Consider the following 13,331-nt stretch of genomic DNA (forward strand, 5'->3'; position numbering starts at 1 on the left):
AGACATTCCTCCAGGATTTCATCCAAGCATTTGTCTAGGAACTCCTACAGGAATTTCACCAAGAATTCCTGCAAAAATCACTCTAGGTATTTTTATCAGGAATTCCTCCAGGAATTTCTTCAGGAATTGATCCATGAATTCCTCCAGGATTTTTTTCTCAAATGACAACAGCAATTCCTCCAGGTATTTTCCCGGGATTCCTTCAGGGATTCCTTCAGGAATTACTCCCAGGTATTTCTTAAGGAATTGCTCCAGGAATTTCTTCAGGAATTGGTCCAAATCTTCGGAAATTCCTACAGCAATTCCTCCAGGAATTTTTCCAGGGATTTCTCCGGAAATTCTCCCAGGGTTTCCTTCAGGAATTATTCCAGGAATTTCTCCTCCAGGGATTCCTCCAGAAATTATTTTACGGATATTTCCCCAAGAATTCCTCTAGGGATTTGTCCAGGAATGCTTCCTAGATTTCCAACAGGATTTATTCCAGATGTTCCTCCTGAGGTTCCTCCAGAAATCCCAAAAAATATTCCAAGAGTTTCTCTAGAAATTTCTCTAAGGTTTCTTCCGGGAATTCTTCAAGAGGTTTCTTCAGAATTACACCAGGAATTCCTTCAGAAATTCCTCCAGCAATTGATCCAGGAATTACTACCGCAACTTCCCGGAGTTTATCCAGGAACTATTCCAAGAATTCCCCCAGGATTTCTTGCATGAATTTCTCCTGGGATTCCTCTAGGATTTCTTCAGGTATTCTCCAGACAATCCTCCAGGGTTTTCTTCAGAAATTTCCGCAAAAAATTGTCCCGGAATTTATCCAGAAATTATTCCAGATATTCTTCCAGGCATTCCTCCAGAATTTTATCCAAGCATTTCTCTAGGAATTCCTTCAGGAATTCCACCAAGAATTCCTGCAGAAATTACCCCAGGTATTTTCATCAGGAATTCCTCCAGGAATTTCCTCAGGAATTGATTCAGGAATTCCTTCATGAATTTCTTCGGAAATAACTACAGCTATTCCTCCAGTTATTTTCCCCAAGAATGCCTCTATGGATTCATCCAGAAATTCTTCCTGGGATTCCGCCAGGAGTTTGTCCAGAAGTTCCTCCAGGCATTCCTTCTGAGGTTCTTCCAGTAATTACTTCAGGGATTCCTCCAAGGATTTGTCCAAGAATTCCCCCAGGGATTCTTCCAATAATGTCTCTAGAAATTTCAAAAGGTTTCTTCTGAAATTTCTCCACGGAGTCTTCCTAGAATTCCTCAAGAGAATCTTCCAGGAATTCATCCAGGGATCTGGATTTCTTCCAGAGTTTGCTCCAGGCATTTATACAGGAATTATCCAGGGTGTCCTCCAGTAATTTCACTTGAAATTCATCCAGCGATTCCTCCAGGTATTCCTGTAGGAATTCCTCCAGAAATTCCTTTGGGAATTCCTTCACGGATTCATCCAGGAGTTCCTCAAGGGATTGCTCCGGGAATTTTTCTGGAGGTTCCTCCCAGAGTTCGTTCCTCCAATAATTCCATCAGGAATTCATTTAGGAATTTATCCAGGGATTATTCCAGGCATTCTTCCAGGAATTTTTCCAGGGATGCCTCCAAGAAATCCTCCAATTATTCCTTCAGAAATTCCTCCAGGAACTTTTCCAGGGATTCCGCCAGGACATTCTCCATGATTTCCTCCAGAGATTCCTCTAGGAATTACTTCAGGGATTTCTCCAGGAATTCCTTCTGTGATTTCTCCGAGAATTCCTTTAGGGATTCCTGCAGAAATTCTTCCAAGGATCCATGCAGAAATTTTTCATGGAAATCCTACAGGGATTCCTGATGCGGTTTCTTCAGATTTTTTTTTCCAGGGATTCATCCCATTGCTTTGAAGATTCCTCCAGGTATATTTTCAGAAATTCCTCCAAGGATTCGTTTATTATTTACTCCAGGCATACCTGCATTTCCTGGATTTCCTGAAGATTTTTTGAATTACTTGAAAGATTTCTAGAAGAATTGAAGGATTTCTAGAGGAATATCTCCAAGAAGTCATTCAGGTATTCTTTCAAAATTATCTTCGAGATATCTTTATGGAGTTCATCCACAGATTTATTTAGGAATCCATCCATAAATTTCTTCAAGAGTATCCCCTATAGTTCCTGCATTCATAAAGTCGTCCTGCGATTCTTCCGGGAATATATTCTGTAATTTTTACACAGTCACTGTGACTTACTTTAAACATATAAGTACTTACACGCTAGAAGTGCTTTCGGACATTTCTCCAGGTAATTCTTCAGGAATTCACCCAGAAAAGATTCATTCGAAATTCTCCCAGGAATTGTCCAGAAATTGAATTCCAAATTCCTTCAGGTGAATTCTAGGATTTTTCTCCGGAAATACCTCTAAGAAATTCTTCAATAATTTCTCCATGGATTCCATGCAGAAATTCTTACCAGAACACTTCGAGGATTTCCTTCAGTGATATTTTCAGGGCTTTTACGAGAATACCTTCAAAAAATCTTCCAATGATCCTTCCGGGAAAACGTCAATCAACGTTTCTATAAGATTATGTTCTGAGTGACCTGAAAAAAACCAGAAAATGGAACCGCTACCAGTTACACGGTGATTTGTATAGAATAGGCGAGGTTTTTTCAACTTAACACTATACAACAGCGTGACTGCTGAAGAGTGCAGTAATGCTTTTCTAGAATATGATGTTATTATTTTCAATTCCATCGTGTTACGTTTAGTTATAAAAGGTAGTTAGTATAAATTTGCTGAGGCCCCCTCCTTAACCAAATAGCTGTCTACTTTTTTTTTGACGTAACGTCGAAACTAGGATAACGCCTGAACTTTTAAAGATACTAAGGGTATTCACTAAACAGATTAAATATCTGCGTAAACCATGATTATCTGATTATTGAAATGTTTCACTGGACTGTGAGCGAAATAATCAAAGATTGCCTTGGTGATCGCGACGTTTAATCAGTCTAATCAGTTTACGCTGTTAAGCGAATCCCCCTATTATATCTTCCTCAATGAACATATGGATGTGTGCAGACGCGCAAAAACTCGATGCCCAAGAAAGTCAACGAAATTTATAGTTACCGACTAGAAATCACATTCAGCATGGTTTTAATTAATATACTCGCGTTTACGCTTCAGCTATATGGGCCCTTTAATATGTGAGATCGATTTTTTGTAGGGGTCCAAAAACTTCTGCTGAATTCCATTTAAATTTCTGAACAGATTTTTTTCCACATGATATTTGAATTCCTCAAGGAAGCATTCAACAATATTTTGCAGTAATGCTGTTAGAAACTTCAGAGGTTCTTTGGGATATCCATTAAATAATTCCTTTACAAACTTAAGATTTCATTTCTCGGCAATAAAAAAGTTGTTGAAAACATAATTATGGTTCATATTTCTGGTATTATATTTCCAAACAAAACCAACTGAGTAAATAGACAATTTTGGACAATGATCTTGTAAAGAGTGACATGTTGAGATAAGTCTCTAATAACTATCAATTTAAACACATATTATGCCAAATCAAAGTCTATTATAGATCTATGTTTGTCATTAAGACAGTGGTTGTCATATTTTTTCTAATATTCATATATAAAGTCATGAAAAATGTCTGGGGGGGGGCTGGCGGATTCTGGGGGGGGGGGGGGGGGGGGCTGGCCCCCTAGGCTCCACCTCTAGCTACGCCAATGTCAGCACTGCGCTAATGCTGAATATGAAAAGCGATTTTTTTTTTCAATGTGATTTATAATAGTTATTTATGTAACGAGTTGCAAAAAGTTGATATTTTCAGCACATTTATCCAACGAGGCTTGCCGAGTTGGATAAATACGAAGAGTGCTGAAAAAATCGAGTTTTGCAACGAGTTCCATACAAAACTTTATGCAATGATTTTTCATTATACAACTCATATGGGTTGCATAATATTCATAATGCAACTCAAATGAGTTGCATAATGAACCTTATGCTACTATTTTTCATTATGCAACTCAATTCAGTTGTATAATGAACCAATGCGGAAAAGTTGGTCATGATGATACCGAAATGAGCAATATAAAATAGAAATTATGACGAATTTCGCCCCAAATCGTATTCGGAGTTGGCAGCACCCTCTCAGATTACAATGAAACTTTCTGGGTATGTACACCAAGACTAGATAAGCCACTTTGCATACTTAGTTTCTTCAAAATTTATCTGGACTGACTTTTGAAAAGGGCTAAACTTTTTTATGGATTTTTTAAAAATGTTTTTAATCAAAAAATGACTACTCCTACAAAAAAGTGTTGTATGGGTGATTATCACAAAATAAGTCAAATTTTAAGAAAAAAATACTGAAAAAAATCCAAAAAGGACCCTACACTGAAAAAAATCATTTCTAAAAATTCAAAGTTGATTTAAAAAAAAACACCATTTTTGATTTTGATGAAATTTTGTCTCAAGACAGGTAATTATGTTCCCTACCAGCCGTCCATACATCACAAGATGGGCACTTTTAAGGAAAAAAGTTTTTCTAACAAAAACTTTTTCATGTCCAAATTATTATTTTTTCAGTGTCTTTTTTTAAAAACAAACTAAACCAGTGAAGGTTATCTAGTAATCTCAAAATGCAATGAAACTTATTGTGTCATATGCGACAATGCAATGCACCCATATTCACGCAGCAGCACTCTAGAAGTACGAAACAATATACAATTAGAACACGCATTTCATACGTGCTGCTGTAATTTCTACCCAAACGTTTCTACCCCATGTTCTTACCTAATATTAGGTAAGGCTATTTATTAGATTCGAACTACCTAATCGAAAAAAAAAAAAACAAATCAAGAGTTGTACCTAAAGCAAATATGAACAAAACAAGAAAATGAATCGGTATCATTCAACGTGTTACTTCTCTTTGGTTATTAAAGGCAGTTCTGAAAAGTAATGGATCAATCGTATAAATCAAAATTCAACAAATTCAAGTGCAGTGCAAAAATAAACAATCCAAAGTGCAACCGTCATAATCTACGGGGCATGTCATTAAGATTGATAGATAAAATTCATTCCATGGGATATACACATGAAATCGACGAATCGATGAGTATTTGTGAGTCATGTCGTGGATTGATAAGTCACAACAGAAGCCCGAATACGAAAAAACGCCGATCGGATGGAAACGACGAAACTATGCAACCATCATTTAGTGGGCAGCAACATCATGATGTTCCAGAACCAGAACCGTCAACGAGTGGTCAACAAATCGAACATGAGCTGGGTAAGTGTTAGCTTCTTTTATATAACTCATTTTGCAGCTCGTTGCAAAACTACATTTTTCAGTATTCTTCGTATTTATCCAACCCGGCAAGCCTCGTTGGATAAATGTACTACTTGTGCGAAAAAAAAATCATTTTTGCAACTCGTTGCATAAATAACTATCATTAACTTTCCACTGCATTCATTATTATATTGTTAACCTTAACTTTTATCTTACAGATATGGTACCATCTATTCCATCATTGGAGTCAATTCCGTCAACAGATCAACTACAGGGTCCCCATAATATTGAGAAGTTTAATACCATTGCTGAAACATTGAGTTTATCGCCAATCTCATCTAGAAACATGAGAAGTATGGAATATCGCATAAACAAATCATTGCAGATTACGAAAGCAGTTCGAAAAAATATCTTCGGAATAGATTCAACGGATGTTGGCAAAGTGGAGGCGTATGACGAGATAATTATGCAGTTAAAGGATAAGTTCAATCACCCTACAACTGACAGAAGCGAACAGATTAAAATACTATCTGTACTTCCTAAGTCTTGGTCGGTAAATAAAATCACAAGAGAGTTTAACGCACCAATGTATATGGCGAGGCAGGTGAAGGATCTTGTTTATGAACAGGGTATTCTTTGTACCACCGAAAAAAGAAGGGGGCATGGTATTGATGACGATACAAAACAAATAGTAAGAGAATTTTTTGATGATAGTGATATCAGCAGGCCAATGCCAGGAACAAATGATTTTGTTTCTGAGGTTCGAAATGAAAAAAAAACAACAAGTTCAAAAACGACTTTTGATGATGTCGCTCAAAGAGGCTTATATGATTTTTGTAAATATGTACAAAACTGTGAATATTGGTTTCACAGTATTTACACAGTTGCGACCAAAGCATTGTATTTTACTTGATTCTACTGGTATACATAATGTATGCATATGTACTATTCATGAAAATGTAAATTTAATGTTCAACAGTATAAGAATTGTGTCACAAGATGAAATAATACAAAAAATGCTTTGCGATATTTCCACCAGAACAGATAATTGCTTTTTCCGTGCTTGTGAAAAGTGTGCTTGTAATGAACACATTGAAGAGGAACTTACATTGATATTAGAATCAAATGACAAAGAAGAGATTATATTTCAGCAGTGGTTGAATACTGATCGCTGTAATTTAGAAACGATTATTAAACCTGTTGATGAATTTGTTCCGTATCTTGTTGATAAAATTGACAAACTTATAACACACGACTTTATTCATAAACAACAATCATCATTTCTCAGAAATAAAAAAGATACATTAAAGGATGATAAAATTCTTGCGATTTGTGATTTCTCTGAAAACTATTCATTCATAATTCAAAACGCTGCTCAAGGATATCATTGGAACAACTCGCAAGCAACAATACACCCATTTGAAATTTACTATATGAAAGATAATAAACTTGTAAATGTTAGCTTCATTATCAAATCGGAAGTAATGGCTCACGATACAGTTGCGGTCCAGTTGTTCATCTCAAAAATGATAGATTTTATGAAACAATTAACGAACTTTTCTAAAATTTATTTTATGTCTGATGGGGCAGCATCACAATACAAAAATAAGAAGAACTTTGCTAGTCTATGTAGATTCCAGTCAAAGCATGCATTAAGAGCAGAATGGCATTTTTTTTGCAACGTCCCACGGTAAAGGTCCATGTGATGCTATTGGTGGCACTCTCAAGCGAATGGCAAAGAGAGCAAGTCTTGCTCGAGATTATGGAAATACCATAACAACTCCACGAGAGTTATATAACTGGGCAGTTGTACAGACAGATAAAAATATAACTAAATTTAATTTCTGTTACGTATCCACTGAACAGTACATTAAAATGTCAGAAGATCTCGAAGAAATATATAATAACGCCAAAACAATACCAGGCACTCAGAAATTCCATAGTTTTTTGCCTATTCCTGGCGACAAAGTAAAGGCAAACAGGTATTCTAATTCAGAAGATGAACCAAAAATATTTAGTATGATCGGAAAAAAATAGAAAAGAACATGTTTGAAATTGGCTCTAAGACACATGTATATTTGAAAAATTCATAATTATAAATAATTGTATATTTAAAAGTGCACTTCAATACATATTGCGATCAAACATTACATTTCCTAAGAAAATACATTTGTAATATTATGAAGTTTTTTATGTATAGGAAAACCCTTCCAAATGATTGAATAAATAACACAAAATCTCCTAGAAAATTGAGTTTCATTGGATTCTGGGATTGTTATGGCCTTCACTGGTTTTATCGTTGATAACAAAATACACTGAAAAAAAAATCATTCAAACAAGAAAAAGTTTTTGTTAGAAAAACTTTTTTTCCTTAAAAATGCCCATCTTGTGATGTATGGACGGTTGGTAGGGAACATAATTACCTGTCTTGAGACAAAATTTCTTAAAAATCAAAAATGGTGTTTTTTTTAAATCAACTTTGAATTTTTAGAAATGATTTTTTTCAGTGTAGGGCTCATTTTGGATTTTTTTCAGTATTTTTTTCTTAAAATTTGACTTATTTTGTGATAATCACCCATACAACACTTTTTTGTAGGAGTAGTCATTTTTTGATTAAAAACATTTTAAAAAAATCCATAAAAAAAGTTTAGCCCTTTTCAAAAGTCAGTCGAGAAAAAAAAATTAGAAAAATGAGTATGCAAAGTGGCTTATCTGGGCAAGGTCTACACACCAAGAAAGTTTCGTTGTAATCTGAGAGGGTGCTGCCAACATTTGTTCGAGTTGGCGCGAAATCCGTCTTATGATACTGAATTGCATAGATGTATAAATATAACAGCGCGATCACTCGAGGACTAATAATTAGAAATATTCAATTCAATATCTCGATAGCGACTATCAAAAGCAATCAACATTACTACTAAGCTTTGCAACGTCACTTTATTGAGAGAGTTAATCCTATTTAGAACTTTCGGTTCTTGATAAATTAAGATTTGAAACCATGCAATTTACCAACACTAGTGGAGCAGTGCTCCTTGAGACAGACAATTTGGAAAACACTTTCAAAGCCGCGAGTAATTACCGCATGTTAATTCCTTCCAATAGGAGTGTAATTTTTCTGGGATTAAGTGCTTTAAAGCAGTAACAAATTTTGAAAATGACGTATAATCAATGGTGTAGCATTGATTATACGTCGTTTTATAATTTTTTTTTACTGAAAGGTAGGTGCGCGATTTGAGTATAAATTGAGCTTGGCGAGAGTTAATTGAGGTTCTAGTGTAATGACCCGGTTCACAAAAGGTCACATCTTCGCCCAAATCCAACGGCGCCGTGGCTTAGTTGGTTAAAGCGCCTGTCTAGTAAACAGGAGATCGTGAGTTCGAATCTCGCCGGAGCCTCATCTCGATCCATCTAAATCGGGAGGAAATATTTTTTGCTGGATGGAATGATCAGTACCGTGTTATCTTTAACGAACGAGCAGCAACAAACTCTAAGGAAGTAAAAACAACACGCGCGATAATGAGCTTTTCCCATCATTTTACTGCGTGCTGTGGTCAAGCGTAGCGCAGCGCAATCCACCGCACTCGTCTATTAATAACCGAAGCTGAGGTGTCCGAGCGGTTAAGGAGATGGACTTGAAATCCATTGGGTTATACCCGCGCAGGTTCGAATCCTGTCCTCAGCGGATGATGATGTGACCTCGACTCGACAGTCACTATTTTGTATGCGGTTCTTCGAAAAGTGTTGCCTCAACAAGGAAATCTATTAAACGTCTGACGGCGGCGCATTATTACCATATCCGTCTTCCGTAAAACTGAATTAAGTGGCGACGCGTCTAAGGTCAAAAGTCGTTGAACTTCCATTCGAATTCGTCCTCCACCCGCGTACACACTGTGAAGGCCGCCCCGGTCGCCTCGTCAAATTGAGAGGACCGACGAGGGAGCATAACATGACAAACCGTTTGACAGCGCGGTGTGACAATAATGTCCATGCCGGCGCGATATCGTTTCCACCATCGGCGTCGTCGTGATTTCCTGTGCCAACAACAAAGCATCGTCGTCATCCATCCATCCGTCGTCGTTGTCGTCGTCGCCTTCATCATCATCGAAGGAATATCCGTTGGCAGAAGACCAGTGGTGTCGAATAACGTCTTCCTCCGGTGGATAAACGAGCGGTTGGATGGTGTTCATCACTTACTTTGCCGTGAAACTCCAATGTAGCAGCATGCTATTGTGTGACGACTGCCACGTGTGCGCTTTTCTTTTACGATGCCTCTTTTTACTCGGATCGAATGCGAAATATCCTTAGGTCGTCGAGGATAATCCCACCATCGACTTCAGAGGTGTTTAAGTCTATTAGTCGTTACAATGGATGGTTTTGTGACGTAGTAAATCGAATACGAGTAGTAAAAATTATCACCCGCTCAACGTTGGCTAACTACATGCATCTCTACATTGCAGTGAGTTCCTCCACTGATGGTTATTCGTGCAAAGTTGGAACTGTAATATAGGGTGACAAAGGGTATTATCGGCAGGTTTGTTCTCTTCGTCATGGGGGATTTTTGTGGGAAAAATTGTCTGAAATTTGGGCATATAATTCAGCTAGGTTGGGAAGGATTTGACTCATTTGAGTCCAACTTAGAGATCAACAGGTTTCAAAAAAAAACCCCCATGACGAAGAGAACAAAACTGCCGAAAATACGTAAGTTCCCCTATGTAGGTACATAGTAAGTATGTCAATACATATTTCCAAACGCAAGCAGCTTAGCGAAACAACCCTCAATTTCTGACTCGGCTGAAAGCCAAGCGAGAGCCGACGGCGACGACATCATGCAGCGCACAATGGGTCAAATCGCCATTCAAAACCATTATGCTGGGCTTCCTGTTCCCAAGGAGAGCGCTCAAGTAAAATTTCTTCTTTTTCCGCAAGTAATTTTGACAACTGATCTATATGGGGAGAAATGTCACTTTTCTTTACAGAATAATAGTGGTAATCACGTTCAAATGTATGCGTGCCTTTTTTGTAGATGTAGTTGTGAAACTGCGAGGAAAATATTTGCACTCCTACCCCGGATGTTAGTTTTATCATTATTTACCCGTTTTACCCAATTTGATTGGGTAATATATGCATATGCAATAAGGTGGCCCACACTTATATGAGAAACAAAAATTTAGAAAAATGCCAAGTCTTACCTCCTCAATCAGTTGTTTTGGACTCCCAGAAGCTACGTTCAAAATTTGAGCAAAATCGGTTGTGCCTAAGGGGCGCTCAAAACGCTTGAAGTTTGTATGGGAAAACTTGGCCAAATGTATGCAGAAATTTTAAGTTTTCGAATTTTGCCGCTAGGTGGCGCTGTAAGCGTTCAATAATCAAACCCTTTGGTATTATTGTAGGTGAGTATATGCCAAACAACTTTGTCGAAGACCGCAAAGTGATCCAACGTCTGTGAAAAAAGTTATACCCTAGGAAAAGTGAGGATAAACTTTATTGTTATTTTTCCAATACATGTAAAGGAATAATATCAATAATAAAATCTCAATACTTTGCCTCACTTTGCCTGGGGTGTAACTTTTTTCACAGCCGTCGGATAACTTTGCGGTCTTCGACAAAGTTGTTTGGCATATACTCATCTACAATAATACCATAGGGTTTGATTATTGAAAGCTTACAGCGCCACCTAGCGGCAAAATTCGAAAACTTAAAATTTCTGCATACATTTGGCCAAGTTTTCCCATACAAACTTCAAGCGTTTTGAGCGCCCCTTAGGCACAACCGATTTTGCTCAAATTTTGATCATAGCTTCTGGGAGTCCTAAACAACTGATTTAGGAGGTAAGACTTGGTATTTTTCGAAATTTTTGTTTTTCATATGAGTGTGGGCCACCCTAATATGCAATTTGAATAGCCTTCATATTAGCGTGCAATTTTGTGTGAGGAAAAACTCGCGCTAGTGTGCGTGTGATCAAATGTCACTTATCTCTATAGCACGGACTATTTTTCCGCGCGGAAAAGTGACAGCTTCATTTGATTTGCACGGGAAGCGTTACTGGCGTTACACTTTTTCCTTACTTGCCATCTGCGAACCGCTCAAGTAATTTTGAAGTGGAATACGACGACAGTACGTACGAAGTGGAAAGGGGGCGTCCATAAATGAAGTAGCTTTTTAGGGGGGAGGGGGGTGTTTGTGATTTTGTGACGAAGTGTGACGATAGGGGGGTAGGGGTTTATGATATGCTACGTAGCTTTCTACTAAGCCTATTGAAAAAAGTATTTCGTAATTAATAAAATTTTTACTTGCATTAAGTATCATTATCCAGTAAATAAAAAAAAATATTGCATTATTTATTCATTTTTTCTTTCACATTAATGTAAATAACCAATAATGGAGATTAAAGGCAGCCTCAATTTCGCTCAAATGCTTCCCACGACCTGCTTGCTATGAAGCACTGCACGCCGCTAAGGTTGCAAAGGAAAATTTTTGTAAGTTTTGGCATTATTCCAGGAGCTCCTTTCTACATGACTTTCTCGAAGAATTCCTCCAAAAATTTCATAAGCAGCTCCTCTAGCAGCTTTGTAAGGAATTTCTCATGGTGTTCTTTATAGGTTTCCCCAACAGGAGCAGGATAACATTTCCACAGAGTTTCCTACTGGGAATCCCAGAAATAAAAACTTCTGAAAACATTACAAAAGGATCTGGAGAAATCTCAGAAGGAACTATCAGAAGAATTTCAGTAGGAACTCCTGGAGGAATTTGGAAAGGAAATCATAAAGAAATTTCAAAAGAAACTCCGTGAGGAGTTTCTTGAGCAATTCTAGATGGAGCATTCGGAGAAATCTTGAATAAACTCCTGAAAGAGTCTCAGAGGAAGATATTTGTAGATTCTCAGAGGGAACTCCTGATTTAACTTCTAAAGAAAATACTGTAGAAATTTTTGAAAGAATCCCGGAAGGAATCTCTGAAGGAATCCCGAAAGTAACTTTTGGGGAATCCCGGAAAATTATCTGGATATAACTCCTGGTGAAATCTAGGAAAGAAAATCCTGGAGGAATTCCAGAAGGATCAATGGAAGGAATCCGTAAAGGGATTCCGCGCGGAATTCTAAGAGAATGAAGGAATGCCGGAAAAAGTTCCTGGAATAGTCCCGGGAAAAAAAATCCTGGATACATCCTAGAAGGAAGTCCTCGAGCAATACCAGAAGAATCCAGGAAAGAATTCCTGAAGGAATCCTCAAAAGGACTCCTGGAGGAATCCCAGAAGCAATTCCCGGGAGGACTTTTAAAGAATGCCGGTGGGGTTTCCTGTCGAGATCTCGGAATGAATATCTGAGTGAATTCCGAGTGAATTCGGAATGAATATCTGAGTGAAGAAAATCAAGAAGCAACTCCTGGAGGAATCCCGAAAAAAACTTCTTTGAAAAACACAGAAAAAAGTTCTGATGGAATCTTTCCTGAAGAAACTGCTGTTGGAAGAGAGGAGAAGAAAACCTTGAAAGAACTCTTGAAGGAAACCATAGATAAACTTTTAGTTTTAGAAAAAAGTTAGAAAACAAACTTCTGGAGAAATCTCAGAAGGAACTTTTGGAGGAATCTAAGAAGGAACTCCGGAAGGAAATATTGCAGGGATCCCTGAAGGAACCCCTGAAGGTATACAATAAGGAGGAATTTTCAAATGGAATCCCAAAGGAAATTCTTGGAGATATCGCAGAAGGAAGTCCTGGAGGAATTAAAAAGGGAAAAATTCTCACAAACGGGAATCCCAAAAGAAACTCCTTGAGGAATTCCAAAATGAAATGCTGTAAGAATTTTAGAAGAAACTCCTGCAGGGTCCTTCAAATGTCGTGATGAATTTTATTCAAATGAAACCAATTTGATATTCTGAAGACATTTATTAGTGAGCAAATATCTTCGGAAGAGCTCAGGCTAATATGGTATTTAACAATATTGGGAGCATCAATTTCCTACACTTCGGCATCAACCAGAACGATGGGTGGTTTATTGAGTCATTAGCTTTGGAGATATTCTCCACTGGTTGCAGCAATGGTATTGATGTCGGCGATACATATAGAAGTAAGAATTGAATA

At 37.5% G+C, this 13,331-nt stretch overlaps 1 protein-coding gene and 2 non-coding genes across 3 annotated transcripts; all 3 read left to right on the forward strand.

Moving 5' to 3' along the window:
- Positions 1 to 4,068: 4,068 nt before the first annotated feature.
- On the forward strand, positions 4,069 to 7,503 carry LOC134290071 (uncharacterized). Its single transcript, XM_062857058.1, has 2 exons — positions 4,069 to 5,607; positions 5,677 to 7,503. Exon 2 carries the CDS (start codon positions 5,962 to 5,964, stop codon positions 6,946 to 6,948), a length of 987 nt encoding a protein of 328 aa, XP_062713042.1. The 5' UTR covers positions 4,069 to 5,607; positions 5,677 to 5,961; the 3' UTR covers positions 6,949 to 7,503.
- A 1,072-nt stretch (positions 7,504 to 8,575) lies between these two features.
- Positions 8,576 to 8,649, forward strand: Trnat-agu (transfer RNA threonine (anticodon AGU)). The gene has a single exon. It is a non-coding gene; the product is annotated as a tRNA-Thr (tRNA).
- Positions 8,650 to 8,854: 205 nt separating this feature from the next.
- Positions 8,855 to 8,936, forward strand: Trnas-uga (transfer RNA serine (anticodon UGA)). The gene has a single exon. It is a non-coding gene; the product is annotated as a tRNA-Ser (tRNA).
- Positions 8,937 to 13,331: the final 4,395 nt, after the last annotated feature.

This window comes from Aedes albopictus, chromosome 3, assembly GCF_035046485.1.
Source record: "Aedes albopictus strain Foshan chromosome 3, AalbF5, whole genome shotgun sequence".
In the NCBI taxonomy this organism is placed as follows: Eukaryota; Metazoa; Arthropoda; class Insecta; order Diptera; family Culicidae; genus Aedes; species Aedes albopictus.